The sequence below is a fragment of the Notolabrus celidotus genome, chromosome 8 (assembly GCF_009762535.1).
Source record: "Notolabrus celidotus isolate fNotCel1 chromosome 8, fNotCel1.pri, whole genome shotgun sequence".
NCBI lineage: Eukaryota > Metazoa > Chordata > Actinopteri > Labriformes > Labridae > Notolabrus > Notolabrus celidotus.
In genome coordinates this window covers 19944754-19966092 of record NC_048279.1, presented here as the reverse complement: position 1 = coordinate 19966092, position 21339 = coordinate 19944754, and the positions used below count along the sequence as shown (strand labels likewise).

The window sequence follows — 21339 nt, the reverse complement described above, 5'->3', positions numbered from 1 at the left end:
CATAGGGTTTTCGTGAGCTGTCTAAAAATGCATATAAAACAAAAAGGTTTTGTTTAGTCCTCGCTTGCTTCCACAGCTTCTTAAAACCTAAGAGAAAGAAAACATTTTTTAATTCCTCCTCCATTGTGTTATGACTGTAATAAATACTGTTATATGGAGAGAACAGGCGGTACCTGATGTGGGTCCAGGGTCACTGTCATTAAGGCCAAAGAATAAATGCTAAAGAGAAAAACAAAAAGAGGAACAAAAACTAAAGGAACACAAGGAGTTTAATAGACGGATGAAAAAGAGAAGAAAAAAGGGAGAGGTTAATAAAATAACACAGAGCACCAGTACAGTAGATGTAAACTCCCTTACATTCATAAACTAATCTTAGTGTTCTAGTTGAGATGCTGTTCACACTTCTTCTACCAGAAATGAGCTAAAGCTCCCTTAAACAGACACAAATTAAAGTGGTAAAAGTACCTTTTCCTCTATCTCCTTTATTTGTCTCTTTTGCAAGTCAATCCTGTCCTCCAGCTCTCTAATTCTCTGCAGGGCAAACAAAAGAAGAGGTTAGGTGGTTAAGAATATGATTATCTCTGAAACTAAGACCATTGGGTCAGATCTCACACCATCAAAATTAGACTGAGGTCAATCTATTTCTGTACACAATCCAAAAGCTTGGCCTCCTTCCCACCACCCTCATCATCGACTTTTGTCTCAGCGGTAGCTGTGCTGGGTAAAAATGAGATGCCATGGCATCCAGAGCAATTCTAACAGTGAACTCAATATTTTTGCTTTTACATTTTTTTATCTTATTATTCTTATCAGCAATATAAACATATTTTCTACACGCTGTGATGTTGTGAAGAATGTTCAGGGTTAAAATAATCAGGATACAAATTGATTGGCGAATACTCTTTCACACACTTGTATACTTCAGTTATACACGGCAAATCCCTCATGATAAAACTGTTTAGGTCAGGGGTCAGCAACCTGCGGCTCTTTCATCCTTGTGCTGTGGCTCCCTGTGGCTTTGGAAAATAAATGATGAGTAATCAATTTAAGTGTATTCTATTTTTGTTTGTTAGTTTTTTTTAAATTGTAATTCTAAATTTGAAGATTATTGTGAACTTGTAACATTGAAATAAAAAGCAGCTTTATTTGTTTAATTTTTGTTGCTCAAAATATGCATCACAATCTTCGAAATTCCCGCCGGCGGGTCTCACACATCGGCACTTGTACTTTGCAAATATGTTTTTTATATTGTTCAGTGAAGTAGTGCGCTTTTTAAAAAAAAAACCACACATTTAGGTCAGGGGTCAGCTACACACTATGGTTCTCGGAGGATGACGGCACACAGCATTTCTGTTTTGGATGGATAATTTAAGTTTGGCTTTTAATGACATAAACCTTCCCAGCGTGTTTTTTTTCCCCACAGAGTTTAAAATGTTCAAATTGTTTTCTTTGCAAACAGAAATAAAATTTCATTTTCCCTGTGGCACTTCATTGAATTCAAAAGCAACACACTATAGTTTTTTACACATAGGATAAAGGTAGAAAAACAATATACTGTTATCTTCTATTTAGATGTCAAAAAGGATTTGCAGCTCCCAGTGTTTTCTTTATTGTGGAAACCGGGTCCAAATGGCTCTTTGAGCATTAAAGGTTACTGACCCCTGGTTTAGGTGTTAGCTACTACACTGTAGAGTCAGCCAGGGGCCTAATAAACAGAGCTGTATGGACAAAGAAACAACTTCACTACACTTTAGAGGAAGACAAAAATGTTAATGATTGCAAAAAGGCACAAAGCAATGTAGATTAATAGTTTGTAGCCTAAACAAAGGGAAACATTCCTCTTATTCTATCAGTTACTTCTGTAAAAATGTTTGATTAGTTTTAACATTTCAAATGTAGTGTTCAGGGATAGGAATCAGGCAAACTTTGTTAGTATTTTACAGTGCAACAGATTCAAATGAGTTTGATGGTGCTGTGGTTGTTGATGAACCTAATGAAAAACATTTACTGTACGAGCCATGGGTGTAAACTACTGTGAGGACTGCGGGGTGGAGGGATACTGGAGGAGTGGGGAAGGTCAGATCACAATGATGTACACACACTCACACAGCCAGTCTGTCTCATCTTTTCACCCTTTCACCTCTACATATGCACTTACAGGTAGAGCTAGAGGTTGCAAACACAGAGGGATACTGCATCTTTTTCAGAGCACCAGAGGTCTGGTGGGGTCACATGTTTCAGACAGGGGCCAGGGTCAGATTAAGGGAAGGCAGGACTCAGTAACCTGACTCAATTAGTTTTAAGCCTTACCTGCTGGGCCTGCTGTAGGAGCTCCATGCGCTCCTGTAAGATCTGACTGTCAAACTGTCGGCTCTGCCGGAGAATCTGACGCCGCAGCTTCTCCACAGCTAGCCTCAGCTCATCCCTCTGCCTGTCTGTCAGCGACTCGGCCACCTCCCGGCATGCTGGCTGCTCCTGCTGCAGAGCGCTATACAGCGTGGCCTCCAGCTCCTCGATCCTCTGCACAGCCAGCCACATACACACACATATAGGTACACCAACACACACACACATATGGGCGTGCACATGGTCATGCGGACACACACAGGCATGCACAAGCACACACATGGAGTAACACACACAAACAAATACACAAACAAACATACAGACATACACTACTGTGACCATGGCAGATATGAGGAACACTGTTCCACTTTATATTGAGGGTTATTCAGGGTTGACCTTCACATGGCAACTTGATTATAGTGTCGACATAAACATGTTTCAATTCTCAGGCTACTACAGATGAACTGCTCCAACAGTTACCATCTAAACACCGAACCTTCACCTACACAACATAAAGTGGAACAATAAACACAAACCAGCATTAAACTGACCAAATCAAATGGTTAATACTTTATGGAGAATGCTCTAAGTGTGGACTTCAGTTTTGTGGGTACAGCCTGGTGACATTATTGGGTTAGAGACAGTTTAAAGCTAATTCATGCTTACCAAGATTCATCATCAAAATCTTATTCAGCTCACTCTGTCTAACAATCTTCTTTGACTTAATCATTTGTCCATTTCAAACACATTATACAGCACTTTTATGATAGCATCATATCTTCATACTCTATATTTCAGAGTGTAAAAATCAGTAGTCACTTTTCTCACAAGATAAATGAGTATCAGTTCTTCTAGCTCTAAACCCTAGCTAATTCAGTGGCTTAGTTTGTTCCCAGAATTTAGACTTCAGTGGTAAAAGATGCAGTATCCCAGCACACTTTGACTTATTTAACCGTCATGGAGCGTTGATGATGTTTGAATGGGTTCCAAATGTTTATGTGTCATGCTAGGATGACAATGTTAAGCTTTTTCTTTTTTTTTTTTATCATAAACCATTATGCCTTGTACACTGCCTTGGTTAGTGTTTTTACAAAAATAAATGTATGCATTTAGTCTATTTGAAAAATACGGAGCCCCTAAAGTGACATGTGCAGAATTTTCTTTTTCGGAAAATATCTTGTGCGCACAAGATACTTTCTCGTGCACATGAGAAAGTTTTCCGTGCGCACAGGAAACTTTCTCATGTGCACAAACAAATATTTATTGTTTTATATATATGTAATAAAAATCCACAAATATACGATACGTTTGTATCTTGCGACATTTATATACGAACAGTTCAGTCTGCATTTAAGAACTGTTTGTAATTTGTGAACCTCACTGCATTTGTGTGTGTAATTTTTGAGACTCTCCCGCCGTGGTCAGATTTACAAATGCATTTTTGTAAAGCGATCCCTTTAGCCATGCCCGAGACCAGAGCGCACCAAGACCAAGACTATAGTCGATATCTTATTATCCCGCATTTAGGCAGTTATTTAATAAGGACTATGTTTGATCCCCACAACAAACTTTCTCGTGCGCACGTAAAACTTTCTCGTGCGCACGAGAAAGTATCTTGTGCACACGAGATACTTTCCAAAAAAAAAATTCTACACATGGCACTTTAGGGGCTCCGTAGAAAAACAACTTTCATTTTTAGAAACGCATACAGGTCATACTGCTCCAAGCTCCATACCATGTAGGCCTGGTCCAAGGCTTGCTTCCTGTAGTCCAGCTCTTCCTCGAGGAATCCTTTCTGCTTACTGAACAGCTCCTGCAAAAATATTCAATACAGGACATTAACTCACGACTGAAGGGTTGAGTACAGGTTGTTTTCTATTATCAGGAAAACTGTGAGAACACAATTTTACATTTGGATGTAATGATTCACATTATGACAACAGGGAAATCAAGCAAATACAGTGAAATGTTTCCTTTTGTTCAGTGATAGGCACTACTTTTTTCAGCTAATACCACTTAACCCTCCTGTTATGTTGCGGGTCAAATTGACCCTTTTTAAAGTCTATTTTAGGCAGTATATGCCTTCCAAACCAGCTAAATGCAGCATAAAAATCTGGGCAGCATGTGACAGAAGAGGAGTCGTGTTAATTTATCATCATCACTTCATAAAAATAAATCAAAAATCAAAATTTAAAATAAAATAAACAAAAATCTATGTCATGTAAAATTATTGTATTTATATTTAAGCTTTCCAATGTACATTAAAAAAGTTTTAACATGAATATGAATGAAAAAAGAGTGAGTTATCCTCATTGAACCATGATCTGTGAGAATTAAAGAACACCAATGGACCAAATCTTGATTTAAATGGTTAGTATTGGAGTTAAAAATTACATTAAAAAAATGTGTATTGGGATTTTTTGGGTTTCTGACACTTTTGGATAATTTAATATGCCCCAGGTCAAATTGACCCAGGAACATTATTGCTGTTCCAGAGAAACGAACATAACAGGAGGGTTAAACGATCTAAATATTTTCAGATTGTGGTCTCTTATAGTAGACTGTTCTCACCTTGTCATTCTCCAGGTCAATCATTTTCTGTGTCAGAGCAGCCTCTGTGCTATCTATCTGCTTTAACCACTGTACAAGTAGGGTTGCAACAAAAGAGGAAATATAAGAGGTTAATACTTTCTCAGATGCTCAAACAATTTTATTGTTTCCATCCATTTTTCAATCAACAAATATTTACTCAAATGTGGTCGCTGTTTAGAAATACATTAAATGTTATGGCAATCTTTGTCCACAGTGTGTCAGCAACGCAGCGTGTCTTTGAGGACTACTACTCACCTTCTCACACAGTGAGATCACTGTCCCTGCTTGGATCACTGCTACCTGCTCCTCATTTCTGAGATTCTTCAGAAGATAAAACAGGAATACCTCAATTATTGAGATTCCAAAAGGATGCCAGATTTTGTTTTCACCCAAAAGTTTGAGTTCTGAACTCACCCCATTATCCCCTAGGATGTCCAGTTTCTTCATCAGCTCAGGAATAATAACATCCTGCACAGAGGTCAGAATTTGACATCATATTGCCTGTGTGTATGAGAGATCTTAAAGGAGAGAGCTGTATTTGTTTTATTACCTTGACTCCCTCCTGGTGGCAGTAGATCTGCAGGGCACTGCTGCTGTTCTCAGGGAACGCAGACATGTGTAGATTAAGGGCAGGAGATCTGCGCTCTCTCTCCTACAGAAAAGGACATGCTGCTTAATTTTCCCTTACACACATCTAAATGATCATGACATTTCTACAGTGATGTAACAGCTCAGTATTATATCGTTGTTGGTGGTGGTGGTGCATGGGAATGACTGATGCTGAGTTTTATGTGCTGAATGTGGATGTGAGTGAAAAGGGAACAAACAGGGGATTTACTTACATGGAACTGAAAACATGGTCAGGATCTGCCAAAGTGAGGGAAGTGGGAACTCATAGATTTAAACGGGACAATGAACCAAACCAATGGGAAGAACGTAAACACATGCAGAAACTAAAACAGATGCTGCTCCGTCCAAATTCAGACAACTGCTACATGAAGAGGTGCAATATTGAATGATAAGTGCCTGACTTTTAAACATACCTTTATTCTTAAGTCAAAATCTAACTCCAGTTAACACAAAGAAAAGCAAAAGAACTCTCAAATCCCTCTACAATGTTGGTCCTTAATTATTTGTGGAAATGACCAATGATTTGATGAAAATTGTGAACAAAATGTATGGTATGCATGCAGAAGATGAGACAAAAAAATGAACAAAGATGGGATTAAATGGTGAACTTAAATACATTTTTATTCCATTTAAAATAACATCCATTTAACACACTCTTCTTTAAAAAATATTCCAGTTTAAAGGAAGGGGGATACACACAGCTGCCATGCAAAAAACAGTGCAACACACAGATGCATACAGGGAACTCAAGTATGTGTATATCTATGTCTGTCTGTCTGTCCGTCTGTCTGTTGAGTCACTGTATGTAAGTCTTGAATTTGGTGCTGATGTTGTTGTTGTCGCCTCCTGGTGACAGTATGACGTTGGTACAGTCTCTTACTTCCAGTTCCAGCACCCTGAACTCCAGCAGCTCATTCTGGTCCCGAGCGTCCTGAACCTCAGCCTGCAGCCGCGCCTCTGCCTGCTGCAACGCATACATCTACAGACACACACATACACATAAACCTTGATTACACAACTGCAGTACACTAAGAGTTAATGAATGTCCTGCAGTTAACATACAGATAGCTAACAATGAACCTTCTCAAACTTAATTTGACTTTAATTTAAAAATTTATGGGCAAATCATATTACCAAATATCCCTCTGAAGCTTTGCATCGTCCAAAAAGGTCATAGTTTGCCGGAGGTATCATATCACTTTGGTTTGGTTTAGAGTCTTATCTGTTTTTCCACAGCATTTTAATAACTGCCTAGTTTTATAAAGCTGGCATTGAAGGCTGTAATTAACTATCCCTTGTATACTTTTCTTTCTCTGAACAATATGCCCTACATCAGACCTTCAGTATTAAAATCTGTTGTTCATACAGCTTCTGACTCAAACTCAAGACTGCTGTAGCAACTGTCTGGCATGCAACTCCATGTCATATACAAATTCCTGATAATGGATACCTTGTTAGGAATTATTCCTTACATACAATTCACCCTCCTCTTGGTCAATGAGGAAGGATTTTGGAGCAGTACAAAGGGCGTTGCACCATATGATGAAATTTTTTTATCAGGTACTTTTCCAGAGAAGAATCATGGGGTCATATATCGCCAGTAAAAACGTAATATCAAGTTTTAGTGGAGTACATGCTAATGCAGCCTACCTTATCATGCAGTTCTTGATTGGTCTTTAGTAGGTACTGCTTCTCCTCCACCCACTTTGAATCCTGTCATGACAACCAAACACAACATCAGCAAGAAATGTCACTGGAAAGAAAAGTGAAGGAAGGAAGGAAGGAAAGGATCCCACGACAGGGTGTAATGAATGAAGCTGTCAGCCCACTCAAAACATAACACTCGGTGACCATCTGCTGCATTTCCAATAGACACATTCAAATGTACCATGGACACAAACAGGCAGGAACAGAGTGGGAGTGGAAAAAGTTTATTGATCCAAAAGAAATAAAAAGGAAAAAAAGCTCCCAAGATAGCAGGCAATAGAGCTGAGACCACAGGTAGCAAGGTTTCACTCGAACACGGAAACAGGAGACAGTCTGAAGGGTAAAACAGCAGAGCAAAAAAAAAACAAATGACAGAGTTGGACCACTCAGGACATGCAACATGCAGTGACAAATGAAAAACTGAACAAAAAAGACAAACTGAGCATTTAAAAGAATAAACTATTATATTTTAGTGTTCTTCATTATTATCAGTGCAGGAAATATCAAAGGTGTTTTTATTTTTTACAGTTCGCACACAAACGGCCACACTTCTTCCTCACATGGCCTGGTTTGGTTTAGTATTTAAACAAAATGTGTCAACAGGACTGTAAATGTTAAATAAATTAAAATAATCTTAGCTTTGCATTTCAGATCTAAATACTTAAGACACTAATGGTCAAAAACAATTATTGTTTCTATTAATAGCTTTAACAGTCCTCTCCAAGCTCAACAGCCCCAGAAGGCTCAAGACACAAAGAGAATAACAGGAAGAACAGAGGATGAGGGCAGAGCATGCAGGCCAGTGAAAGCAGGACCAGTGAGTTCCTGACACAGTCCCTTGTTTTTGTTACCTGCCCTCTCTCGGCCAGGGCTTTCTCCAGGTCCACAATCTTCGCCAGACAACTGTTGAGGTCCAACTGCAGCTGCTCACGTGTCTGTGGGAGGACAGATCAGCCATCAGGGAGAAGGAGAGAAAATTGAGGATTCATTTCAAAATTTGAATAGACTAAGCTTCAGTTTATTTTCACAATGAGGTTGTGTTTTGTCAAAGTTGCTTACAAAGTTGAAGTTTAAAAGTCCTGTTGTATTATGGACAGTGGGCAAACATGGTAAAGTGAGAGTACAAACCCTGGCCTCCCTCTCAGCATCCAGAGAGCCCCCTGTCTGCTCCTGTAGAAGAGCATAAGCCCGCTGGAGAGCCTGGTACTCTCTAGTAAGCTGACGGAAGCGAAGCTCTGATTCTTCGCGGGTAACAGTCTTAATTCATACAAAATAGAAGAAAATAAATCAATGTATTGAAGAAAAAGAAAGGAAGATTAAAAAAGCACACACAGATACCTTCACGTTAACCCTGCTTTAAGCACATCTCTCAGTCTGTAAACTGTTTTCAAACAGTCTGACCTCTTTCTGTTTCAGTTTTCTAAATCAAACCCATTCTTGAGCTCTTCTTACAATAAAACATGTTTAAATAATGATATTTAATGTAGGAAATGAGCTTTCTTACATCTTCTAAATCCTCCTCAGGAGTTGCAGGCGTGCGGTCAGTGAGGTCAGTGTTATAGGACGTCAGCGAGGAGGTCTCTGAGTCTATCGACTCCTCATCAAATCCAAAATATGTCTCCACAACATGCCTCTGAGGAGAGGAAGAAAGAGGAACAGGACATGATCATTGTCAAAAAAGTATTTTTTCTCAATCCACAAAAAGACAAAAACATACAACAAGCATCTGAATTACATTACACCTGATTTCAGATTCAATGATTTGAAGTTCTTAAACCACAAAACATCTTCTGATGACATCAACAAAGCTAGTTAGTAGTTAGTAACATTTTGACCTAAAGCTGACGCTTGTTATCACAATTGAAATTACTAGGTCATATCTGGTAAAGCATCTTTGTTCTCTTCTTTCCTGGTATTCACTTTTAGAAATCCCACACAGTCCTTACCATCATGCTTATAAGTCATCTCCTGGCAACCAGAGAAGTAGAGGCAGACTAATGCACAGAGGCAGATAAAGGAGGAAAAGTAAAGGATAAGGAGGAGGTACTCCGTCATGTTGCTACTAGAACAAAAACCTCACGCACTAACTAAAAAGAATCTCCCCAAAAAACATCCGTAATTATATTAATGTCTGTTATTATACTAATGTCCAAAAGAAAAACAATGGCTTCCTGTTGCTCTCCCACACAAAATGGAAAAGCTTCAAGCTACAATGAAATTACTCCCACAGAAAAATCTAAAAGCCAGCTTCCGTCTTTTTGGTCTCAAAGCTCTTGAACGCAGTTTGCTTTAAATTAAGGAAACAGTGCAAAAGTCCAAAAGCCAAACCGCTGTGCCGCACAGTGCGTCCACCACACTGAGGTAAGAGACTGGTTCCAGCAGGATAAGTGGAGGAAAATATCTGACACACATCCACAAACTCCTCCTAGCAACAACAGAACACTAAAATGCTCCCTGATGTATCAGCACAAACAAACACACACACACACACACACACACACACACACACACACACACACACACACACACACACACACACACACACACACACACACACACACACACACACACACACACACACACACACACACACAAGTGTGCAAGCGATCATCTTTTTCTCACGCAGTCCCATCCACCTGATTTTGGTTGTTATCCCTTTCCCCCCTTTTATGCACAAAAAAGCTGCTGCACACAAATTCAGTTTGCAATGTCTGTAATAGATGTGTTAATTGTCCTACATTATCACGAAATACTTGAATAAAATACAACAACAGCACAAAATAAGAATTTTCCATCAGCTGTGAGAATGATCCATGTATGATTCATGTGTGCGTGTGCTCAGTGTGATGCTCCCTGCTGTTAGAGATGCTGTCATTATTCTCCCCTGAGCCCAATTAAACCCAAACACACACAGAGAGATGTACTCACTCAATTAAAGCACAGATTGGGTAGTTGCTTGGTTGCGCAACACTAGATTAACTGATTTTTTTTAGAGCACTCGGGGACACTTACTTTAGTTAGTTTGAGAGGTTTCCTCCTGTTCTTTTTGGTCATCACCAACCGGTCACGTTCCTACAGACAAACATGACAGAACTGGTTCAATCACATTTAAATAAAAACAAGCTTTACTGATGACTGGCATTAAGCTGGAATAGACAGATAATAATAATAAATAATAATCAGCCAGACTCCTATCAGCACTGATCCAAAACACAACCAAATGAAACTCATCATGAAGCACTCCAAAGATCTGTATTTAGAACACTGGAGAAACCAAACAAATACTCAAAGCAGAATAAATTGTTATTTGACCCTAAACTGTGATTATGAATCATCGGAATATCTGCACAGTGTCAGAGATACAAAACAAAGACGTATCCTGACCAAATACAGGCTGAGTGACCACCATCTAGCTGTAGAGGCAGGGAGATACAGGCAGACATAGCTGCCCAGAGAGGAGCGTCTATGTGCCCACTGCTCTACAGGGGACATAGGGACAGAGATGCACTTCCTCCTCCACTGCAGCAAGTTCTCTTCTCTAAGAGATTCCCACTACAGGGAAATTACTAAAATAGTACCAAACTTCCCAACATTAACCCCAGAAGAGAAACTGTCAGTTCTCCTGGGGGAAGGGTCAGCAGCTCCTCTGGCTGCTGAATATGTGTCTGCCTGTCACAGCCTGAGGGACGCACCATCCCATAATATCTGATTTTAGGTGAAGGTTTTATGAGCATACCGCATCAAGTGAGGACACAAGTGAGATATGCTGTATGGATGACACCATCGTTCATTAATGCGTATAAAATATGTAATATATATAATATGTAATTAATATGTAATGAATATATATGTAATGTATATATGTAATGTATGTGTATAAATCGTATGTGCTTTGGCAACATGTTCATGCCAATAAAGCAAATTGAATTGAATTGAATTAACAAGTTAACCATGGGAATTAATCAAGTGGGTTGAGGTTCTAAGGGACTGGCACCTTTAAAAGTCAAAATGTGAATGGAAATTAAAAAATACCAGTTGATTATGCAGATGGTAAAATGAGATGAGAAAAAGAACTAAGATATTCTCTCTCTCTCTCTCTCTCTCTCTCTCTCTCTCTCTCTCTCTCTCTCTCTCTCTCTCTCTCTCTCTCTCTCTCTCTCTCTCTCTCTCTCTCTCTTCTGAATTAGAGAAAATCACACATTCTTCACACATCTTCTATGTTTATATGGGATAGATATAAGATACTTGAATTTTACCTTATTTTAAGTGATGAGATGCATCATAAACTGATGCAAATGCTCATTGCATAGTTTTTGAGAGAAACTCTTACCTGCATGAGCTCGTCAATTATGCCTCGTTGCTCAGAAACCTGCAGCTTCAGGAACTCTACTTCCTGTTCTTCATGGGCGTGGCTCAGGTCCGTCAGGGAGCTTGGCCTCTTCAGCTGTGGCTGAATGGACTGTTGTTGTGAGGGAGGTCGAGAGGAGGAGGCTTTTTCTTTCTGAGGGAATAACAGAGAAAGAGTTGCTAACTTGTGTTTTTTAAGAACCATTGGATGCATTTCTTCAAGTGGCCAGTAGAGGTCCTGCTTCTTATTGAAATTGTCAAGTGCAGTAACTATAATCCCACCTTTATGAACTGATCAAAATGAAGAAATCTGCTATTGTCTGCTGTAGTATTTGAAGTTTTATTCAGAGAAAAGTTGTAACATATGTGCTGTTGAATCTCACCATTTCAGCGTTCTCTCGACTCAGGGTCTTCAGTTTCTCCTCCATGCGTTGAAGTGTGTGCAGGAGGTCGTCATTTTTCTTGGACAACCGTTTATTCTTTTCAAACATGGGCTTCATTTGGCTTTCAGCCTCTCGCACCCTCTTCAACTAGTAAGAGGAAGGAAACAGAGAGAGGAAATACTAGCATTTCAAGCCTTGACTTGTAGTGACACTGAATTTCCAGTTTGAGCAGGAAAGGCCAGATCAATGCTTAACAATTTTCTATGATGCCATTCACAGGCATGCATGTTTGTGTGCTTTTTATGTGTGTTAATCAGTACTTCAAGGTGTAACAGGGTGTGTATTTTCACGCCTATAACCACTGTATTTATGTGCTGTTGTTGCACGTGTTACTCACTAGTTCATTCCTCTCATCAGCCAGCAGTGCATTTCTGTCCTCAAGTTTCCTGATAATGGAATGGAGCTCTGCTATCTTCAGCTGGAACCTCCTCATGTCGCGCTCTTCTACCTCCTGTGGAATAGGGGGGAGAGGAGAGGAGGAGGAAGACAAAATCTAAAAAAGGGAGAACATGCAGGCAGGCAGGCAGAAAGGCAAATAATGGAGGGAGTTGGGACAGAGGAGGTGTTGGGATGAAGGATGAGATGTATTTTACACAGAGCAACTGTGTGTGCATATACAGACAGTATATCCACATGCTTTTTAGGAATGAATGAGCTGCAGCTTTGACGTATGATGGTGCTCTCTTCTTTGCAAGGAAATGTAATCATGTAAGTTTAAGAGTCTCCTAAGTTTCCTTTCAGCTAAAAAGGTGGGGGCAGTCAGCCTGCCACAATCACCAGCTAAACAAACAAAAACACCTCGAGTGTGGCACCCAGAGGCAGACTTTATTGTTTTTAGGTTTAAGAGTTCACTAAAAGTTTAAATGAGGGATTCTATCACTCATTTTCAATGTAATAGCTAAACCAGGGTACCTGCAGCTGCTGACAAGACATTCCAAAGCCAGCTTTATTTCCTTAATCTCCATGCTGTTTTCAAAGGTTTTGTAACCTTTCAAAATTCATGTTAAAAACACCTCAAATTCTGCATTCATCATATTGATATTATACTGACTTTATCACCAGCTAAACATCTGCTTTAACAAACATACCACTGAAATACTATTACATTACTGATACAGTATGCCAGTACCATGGTCTTGTGTATGTAGAGCACATTTCAGAATGCCTGTGGTTTTGTGATTGTATTATAGCAGTAACGTACATATGCATGCCTTTTTTTTTGTCTCTGGTCTTACCTGGTTGTTGAGCAGGTCCTGGTGGTCCCCTAGTCCAGGCATCATCTCTCTCTTGGGGCTGCCATGGTTATGTCTCTCGGCCTCTCGTACGTGGCCTAGCTGCTCATCCAGAGCATCCTTCTGAAGCTGAAGCTTCTGAGCATAGCCGGCCTGCAGCCCCAGCTCCCTCTCCAGAGCACACACCACCCGATCCTTCCCCTTCAGTTCATCCATCTATAAAAGGGGATGAATACAAGTACATGAATTTGGATGTTTTGCAGCTGGGTTTGTGTTCAAACAATTATGCAAAGAGTGATGCTGAAGTTTCAACCTTAGATCTTACACCATCTACACCTTATCTTGGCCTGACAAGCAGCATGCTCCGATGGCTGGATACACATTGTATGAGTGCTCTAGCTTAAAATGTTGCACTTCAGCTGTAATTAATTCATGAAGCTTTGTTCCTGCACTGCACTCACATAACTTTTGATGACTTCTTCTTCCCTCCATTTTTGTACTTATTTTGCAAAGTTATGTTTATTTTTTTTGGCATTTTTGCTTATATTTATAGGACAGCTGAAGAGACAGGAAATGTGTTGAGCAGAGAGAGGGGGAAGACATGCAGTAAAGGGTTGTGGCTGGAAATAAAACCAGTGACTGTGACGAGGACCACAGCCCCCGTATGTTGGGCTTGTGCTTAAAATGCTAAGCCAACCGGCACCCCTATTTTTGTTCTTTAACACCGGTATTTTAAATCCCTTCTTAAAACATACTTTTATCGCAGAGCCTTCCTGGATTTCATCTGAATTTTATGTGAGTTTATTTTATTTTAACCGTCTTTAGAAATATATTTTAAAATAATTTTATACCTTAAGAGTTCTTTTAGGGGAATTTGATGTCTTTTAAAATGTGTTTTATTTCTTTATCTTGACTCCCCATGTAAAGCACTTTGTAACCTGGTTTTGAAAAGTGCTCCATAAATAAAATTATTATTATTATTATTATCATTATTATTATTATTATTATCATTATTATTATTATTATTATTATTATTATTATTATTATTATTATTATTATTATTATTATTATTATTATTTCTTGCACTGGATCTCTGCATCAATAAGCCATGCTCTACTGATCCACCACCTTTTAAAGCTCCTGGCTCAAACATACTCTTACTGATGAAGAGACCTGCTATTGCACTTCTGTAGGTAACAGATTAATGAGTAGCTGACATACTCTGCACATACTTTTATTTGTGTAGATAAGCACCACATTGGTGAGATAGACGACAGATAGTGAAGCAAATTAGCCTGAGACCTTGATACAACAACAGTTAGATAAAGCCTGCGCTTGGGCTGAACATCAGACCCAGAAAAACAGATGTCATGAGTAAGCGACTCTTAGTGACATAAAAATGAGGTTGGAGCAGGCTATAAAAATAACAGCTGTTGGGTTTGTCAAGCAGCGTGAGACCTTTTCATTTGATCTGTGACAGCACCATATTTCATAAAGCTAGCTCTCAAACAGGCACAAGAGGTAACAGTGATAATATATGATTATGTTTTCAAAAGCGGACAAAAAAACTGCCATGTCAGTTTAAGATAAGACACATTATACAAAAGTGTCTGCACTCTATGAGTGGTCTCACCACTCTGCGGATGTCTTTCTCACAGTCCCGTTTGATGCGGTGCACCTCATCCTGGTGCTGTTGGTAAGCTGTGCGCAGGTCTGCTGCCTTGGCTTTGTCTGCCTGCAGAGCATTTCCAAGCGCTTCTTCGGCCTGCTTCCTGGCTGTCTTCTGTTCCTGGATCTAAAATACACATCAAATACATAAACACATGATAACATTCCACAATGGCAACAACAACAAAGAGGTTGACACTCGTATATAAACATATTTTCTCTTCCCCATTAGCCAGTTGTGATGATAGATGCCCCGTTTGTCCAGGAAGGCTTCAGTGAAACAATGGCTTGGCAAAATGCTTTTCCTCCCAGCTTCCTGTTTTTCAACAGTAAATTTACAAAGGTTTACACAGTCCCAAATCAGTAATTAAAACAAGTGTACTTAAATAATGGTTTCAGAATGCCCATTATAGAAAATAAAGATTATAATAAAGCTCTTCCGAAGAGAAGAAGAGCATACCTGAAGTGATGAGACAGCAGTTTCACTAAAACACTCCTACTTTTTCTACAATGTATAAAAGAAAGATAATTCAGGACTGTCCACTATATACATGCTCCAACCCACCTCCTGCTGAAGTTTTATCCTTTCCCCATCAAAAGCCCTCCTGGCCTCCTCCCGAGCCTCTCCGAGAAGAGCGTTTTTGAGCTTGTCAGCCGCTCCGTCTCTGAGTGCGTGTACAAGCCCCTGGAGCCTCTGCACCTCGGCATCCCGGATCTTGATGGACCGGGCCAGCTCGATTTCATGCTGCCGTGCCAGGGCCTCACGGACGGCCGCTATCTCACGGAGCTTCTCTTCGTGGAGTTTAGCGCGCAGGTCAGTGACTGCTACAGCATGTTTGTGCTGCTCCAGCTCCCGAGCCTGCCGCTGCTCCTGTAGCCGCTCGCGAAGCTTACATACCTGTGAGACATTCTGCCATTAGAGTCCAAAAGAATCTAATCATCCAGTTTTTATCAGTCAAGCTACTAACCATCAGTTAGCTCATCATGTTTTTCCCAGACTGCCTGTGGCACAGTTACAGCACAAACTTTACTTGTAAGTTTGTGCAGCTAGTGGACAGTTTTAAATTATTGCTATTTATTTCTCAACTGAGAGCAGCAGAAACCTAAACAACAGTTTCTAAGATGATGTTAATAATTTTCTTTTGCTAAAAAAAACCAAATCAGCTAAATTTTTGCAAGATATTGTAAACATTGTTTTTATATATCAAGTTTATGTGCATATTAACCCTCCTGTTATGTTCCTTTCTCAGGAACAGCAATAATGTTACTGGGTCAACTTAATTGACCTTAATTGGCATTTTCAATTATCCAAAAGTGTCAGAACCCCAAAAATCCCAATACAAATTTTTAAAATCTCATTATAAACTCCATTACTAACCATTTAAATCAATATTTAGTGCAATGGTGTTCTTTAATTCTCACAGATCATGGTTCAATGAGGATAACTCACTCAGGTTTTATGAAAATTTATGTTAAAACTTTTCTTTATGTACATTGGAAAGTGATTGGGTTGAAATATGTTAAACAGTTGCAAAGAAACATTTAGTAGTTGACACTTCTGATCCCTTTTAGTCTCTACTTTGAATGTAGGGTCAAATTGACCCACGAACAGTATGTGATATAAACACGCAGGGGGGGTTGCGAATGTGTGAAATGAACCATTTTCATTGTGTGTGTTTTTCACACCAATTAAGCTAAGCGGAAGAAGTTTTTGTTTAGATTTTTGAACTTTAGAATGGGTCAATTTGACCCACAACATAACAGGAGGGTTAAACGTCTATACCTTTTTTAGTTTTTTTGTCACAGTAAGATCTGAATCTTGCTACCTTTCATACAGTCTGCATGAATAAGTGAATATTTCATAAAGAAGTCCTTGTAGTTTCTGTTGGCAGGCCTCTCTGCCCTTTGCTTGTCTGATTAACTAAAGGGGGCACCTCTCTAATGTCACTCTCATCATGTTCTACATGAGACCCTGACTTCTTCATCTCCATCCCCCTCACCTTGCCCCGCTCCTGCTGCAGCTCAATCTGGACGTCCATGATTTTGCTCCTCAGCTCCTCATTGGTGGCCTGCGCAGAGTCAGCCATCCCCTCCGATTTATCCGGCTTCCTGCCCTTCTTAAGAGGCGGGGCCGCAGGGGGTGTGGCTGATGACATAGCACTCTGGCCGCCCAATCAGGACAGACATAGAGTGCCAGGTGTGTTTGTGAAGGAGGAGAGAATCAGTGGCTGCTTCTCCTCCCTCTGAGGCCATGCATCATCATCATAATCATCATCGTGTCGTTGTCAGGTCTACATCATTGCTTGGTGTTGTGGGGACTTTCTGTTTAGGAGAGACAGAAATACGAACAGAGGAAAAGAAAAAGGGAAAAAAAAACAGAGTGAGTCAGTGTTGAAAACTGGGTAACACGGCACTACTCTACACAAAGCTCTGGGCCACATGACGCACTACAGCCTTTGGGAAAATTGACTATTTTTGGGTTAACATTTACACTCTGCTTTGTCACCCTCTTGCCTCTTACATATACACAGGGGCAATTTATCATCATCCTGTTCCAGTCCCTAGGTTGTGCTTAGAGGCTCCACGGTGCATAAAAACAGTCTGGCTACAACAGTCGTGGTACCTGGACCTCTCCTGAATACTTCTTCACTCCTCTCTTTTGAAAGACTAAAAGAAAAAAGAACTTATTTATTACAGAGATGATCTTTCCTTCACCTGCAAAAATGTGCAGAATAACTAACTGTCTTAGCATCACTGTAGTAAACTTAACTGCCGCAGAATAAAGCAAGAACTTCATTGAATTTGTCTTGTCCATCACTCCATTTCCTTTTTCATTCATCTTCATCATGAAATCAAATTTATATCTGATTGATTTGGTCTTTCTGGACATGAGGTAGACAGCGTTGGCCTCATCTACTGCTATTTGATCCTTCCACTTTGTCCATCAGTGTAGTACAACTGCAAGATTCGTCTCATTTTCTCTCTTTCGAAACATAAAAAGATTTGCAGCTTGCATTGTATTCTTGGTTACAAGAGCCATAGGAAAAAAGACGAGCCATAAATTATTCCAATGTTTTTATCCCTCTCTCACCAACTTGCCCAAAATGTAAGTTGGCTGATGGCACTCTGGGTCATCTTTTCTGGCTCTGCCCCAAATTAAATCAGTTCTGGTCTGATATTTTGAAGTGTTTTTCTGACGTGTATAACTGTGACATCTCCCCTAACCCTTGCACATCAATCTTAGGTGGCACTCGACATCTTTCCACTCTTACCCTCTTACATCGGAGAACAATACCATATGGTATGGTTATTGCAAAAATAAATATTTTAACTCATTGGAAAAATGAGGATGTCCCTTCTTTTAAGACCTGGCTAGCAGAAATTACCAATCTGTTACATATGGAAAAAATCCGACAGAATGTTTCTCTCAACTCTGCAGCCTTTGACAAGATGTGGCAACCATTTCTGTCTTACCTATCAGGACTGACCTAAAGTCGCTATATATGTATAAGTGTTGGCTTATGTGATGTACTATACTTCATTAGTAATGTATAATGATGCATCTTGTTAGAGCAGGTTTTTTCTTGTCTACCTTTTTTATTTTTATTCATGTAGTTATGTATATGTGTATGTTTACTTGTCTTTCTTTGCCCACGTCTGTATTTTTTCTGTAGTTAAGTTACTTGTCTATACACATAAAAATCTATAAATAAATTATTAAAATAAATAAATAAATGATTCCCAATGTGAGAAACAAGAGAAATGTTTATGATTTTTTTTTTGCTTGTAAAATACTCAAAAATGTATTGATTTGGGAGTGGATTCAGTTGTGTTTCCATACAGCTTGGCCCAAGTTTAATTCCAGCCTGCGACCTCTCTCCCACATGTCATTCCTTCACTCTCACTCAAATCAAACTTATTCATAAAGCACCTTTCATACTTATAATGCAAACATGCAGCCCAAAGTGCTTCACAAAATAACAGACAGAAACAACAGCAATGGTAAAATTATAAAAGGCATGATTATAAATAAAATACTTAAAAATAAAATAAAATCAATACAGTAAAATTAATCAAATAAGTAAGAGTGGAAAGAAAATTTCAAATAAGCTAGTTAAAAAGATCAGATAAATACAGGAAATAAATAGATAGAGAGATAAATAAATAAATAAATGTTAACACAACCATTACAGTATAATTATAATGCCATCCAGGGCTAAAAATCTCCAAATTAATTAATCCAATTAAAAGCTAGATTAAAAAGGTAAGTCTTAAAGCTGCTGTTGGTAGGAAAGGTGTAAAAAATATTACTTTTCTCTGCTGGGTTCGGAGAAAAGGTCATCATACCAATCGGTACTCATCGGTAAGTGAAGTAATTTGAGACTATCGCAAATCTCTATGTTTTCTAATGCCAATGTATAAAGCAATGTTATAATTCCCCTTGTTCCCGTTATGACCAAGCTGCAATGAAAGAGACGATCTTTACAGCAGAAATAAACATGTTTACAACCTGGTACAAAAGATGAGTGTAGTCTGAATAGCTAATTTCTCGATGTGCTCTCACGCGGCAATTTCGAAGATATTGAGATTACTAGTCTTCCAATGAGAGGCACAGCTGCCTGCAGGAACACTGCAGCTGTTGGCTAGGAGGCTCAAACTCCGCCTCTTTACGTCACACTGGCTCGACAGAAGCAATATGGCTGCCGCTTGGTCTCAAAACTGCTCTTCAGAAACAGATGGGTGACGTCACAGATACTACATCCATATTTTATACAGTCTATGGTTATGACAGACTAATCATAGCTACTCTCCAATCCTCCGTCCTGATTGGTCGAGTGGCAGCCCGAATACGTTGCCCTGATTAGCTGGGAAGCCACTACTTCCTCATAGAACTCGCACAACAATCTTTTGTGGGCGGTGTTACGGGAGCAGAGAGAGGAGGGGTAGTGTTGACATTCGAAATCTCTCCCCGAAGTCCGAACCGATGCATATATCACGACTACCAACAGCAGCTTTAAGTCTCCATTTAAAAACACCCTCTCCTGGTTTCCTGCTCTATCCACTCTTCTATCCTCTTTAAGTAAAAGGTGTGAAAGCCGAAAAAATATGTATCGATTTATTAATCTAGCAGGTCTTTCATTTTCTGTTGATCAACTAGTCTATTAGTCAGGTAATTCTCAGATTGAATATAAATACAGAAATAAGATTAAAATCAATATGAATCAGCCAAGCTGGAAAAAGGCTGGTGAACCAAAACAAACCAAAACAAACCAAAACAAACACAGCAGGATTAAAATGAATGATTTGTTTAGTCTCTCATTACTTAAAGCAGGCCACAGTTGTGTCTGCATGTGTGTATTTGGCGTGGAATATGTTGCTATACTGAGCTGAAAGTGGAGTCCTCTAATCTCTTCCTGGAATGAATTGTAACCCAGTAACCTTGCAGTCTGTCTGTTCACTATTAAATAAATAATGCAACGTTGAGAGATCTGAAGCATTAAGAGCGCAGACGCTTCCATCTTTTTCTGCACACACATTACCAAACATTAATATCGCATCCACAGATGGCAGAAATAGTTACCAAGGCAACCCTTGCTCTCAAAAACTCCATTCCTCACAAAGCAAAGGATGATAGAAAGGAGGAGTCTCACTGTGTACAAAAAACACACACACACAAAAACACACAGATTGTGCACACACGATTGCATCATATAGAGGCTGCGTAGTTAAAAAAAATTACACACACACAAATATGCACGCATGACTTCTTTATCTGGTGCAATCTCTGAGACTTGGTCGACTGAGAGACAGAAATGCTGTGACGCTGGAGGGCAAGGAAGCCTTTTTAACCACATAGATTTATATGCAACATGCACAGTCAGAGGCTGGGAACCGACGGGAATGGGAGAGAAGAAGCGTGAGAGAAGGAATGAAAGAGTGAGGTATAGAGGGAGAGGAGATGAAAGAGCAGGAGCAGGGCCCTTCTCTTCTATTCTCTGGCCACTCTCAGCCCTTCAGCCCTCACTCGCTGGCACGGTGGTGTTAGCGAGCCGAGGAGCGATCAGTGATGTCACTCTCATTCACAGGGACAGAAGAAGAAGAGGCGAGAGAGAGAGAGAAGGAGATAGAGAGAGAGAGAGAGTGTTGGGGATATTAGTGACCTACATGTTCGTATGTACATATGGTCAATAGACTTTGCTGACCTCAGTTACACGAGTACCATGCTTATATGAGTAAACAACACTGCTTGCAGTACACTTCCTCCCCTGCCATCATTAGAGCATGCTTCTTCATGCCTGCACTGTTACCAGAGACCAGGTGTAGCTAAGCTGAAATGGCTGAGAGGCATGAAGGATGGTTTTACTGTCTTTTTT

The 21339-nt window shown here is 39.7% G+C and overlaps 1 protein-coding gene across 1 annotated transcript in view; it reads right to left on the bottom strand.

Moving 5' to 3' along the window:
- Window positions 1-72: 72 nt before the first annotated feature.
- The window catches only part of jakmip1 (janus kinase and microtubule interacting protein 1), a 30941-nt gene continuing 9674 nt past the window's right edge, over window positions 73-21339 (bottom strand). Inside the window, exons 2-23 of the mRNA XM_034690522.1 lie at window positions 16966-17287; window positions 15531-15863; window positions 14931-15092; window positions 13301-13513; window positions 12403-12516; window positions 12006-12152; window positions 11606-11776; window positions 10288-10347; window positions 8780-8908; window positions 8404-8532; window positions 8127-8210; window positions 7219-7281; window positions 6449-6547; window positions 5489-5590; window positions 5353-5406; window positions 5194-5259; window positions 4918-4986; window positions 4082-4159; window positions 2311-2520; window positions 466-531; window positions 174-250; window positions 73-87 (exon numbers count right to left, since the gene is read on the bottom strand). Of these exons, the coding sequence (XP_034546413.1) occupies window positions 200-250; window positions 466-531; window positions 2311-2520; window positions 4082-4159; window positions 4918-4986; window positions 5194-5259; window positions 5353-5406; window positions 5489-5590; window positions 6449-6547; window positions 7219-7281; window positions 8127-8210; window positions 8404-8532; window positions 8780-8908; window positions 10288-10347; window positions 11606-11776; window positions 12006-12152; window positions 12403-12516; window positions 13301-13513; window positions 14931-15092; window positions 15531-15863; window positions 16966-17121 (2556 nt within the window). The 5' untranslated portion in view covers window positions 17122-17287 and the 3' untranslated portion in view covers window positions 73-87; window positions 174-199. The remainder of the gene's footprint in view (window positions 88-173; window positions 251-465; window positions 532-2310; window positions 2521-4081; window positions 4160-4917; window positions 4987-5193; window positions 5260-5352; window positions 5407-5488; window positions 5591-6448; window positions 6548-7218; window positions 7282-8126; window positions 8211-8403; window positions 8533-8779; window positions 8909-10287; window positions 10348-11605; window positions 11777-12005; window positions 12153-12402; window positions 12517-13300; window positions 13514-14930; window positions 15093-15530; window positions 15864-16965; window positions 17288-21339) is intronic.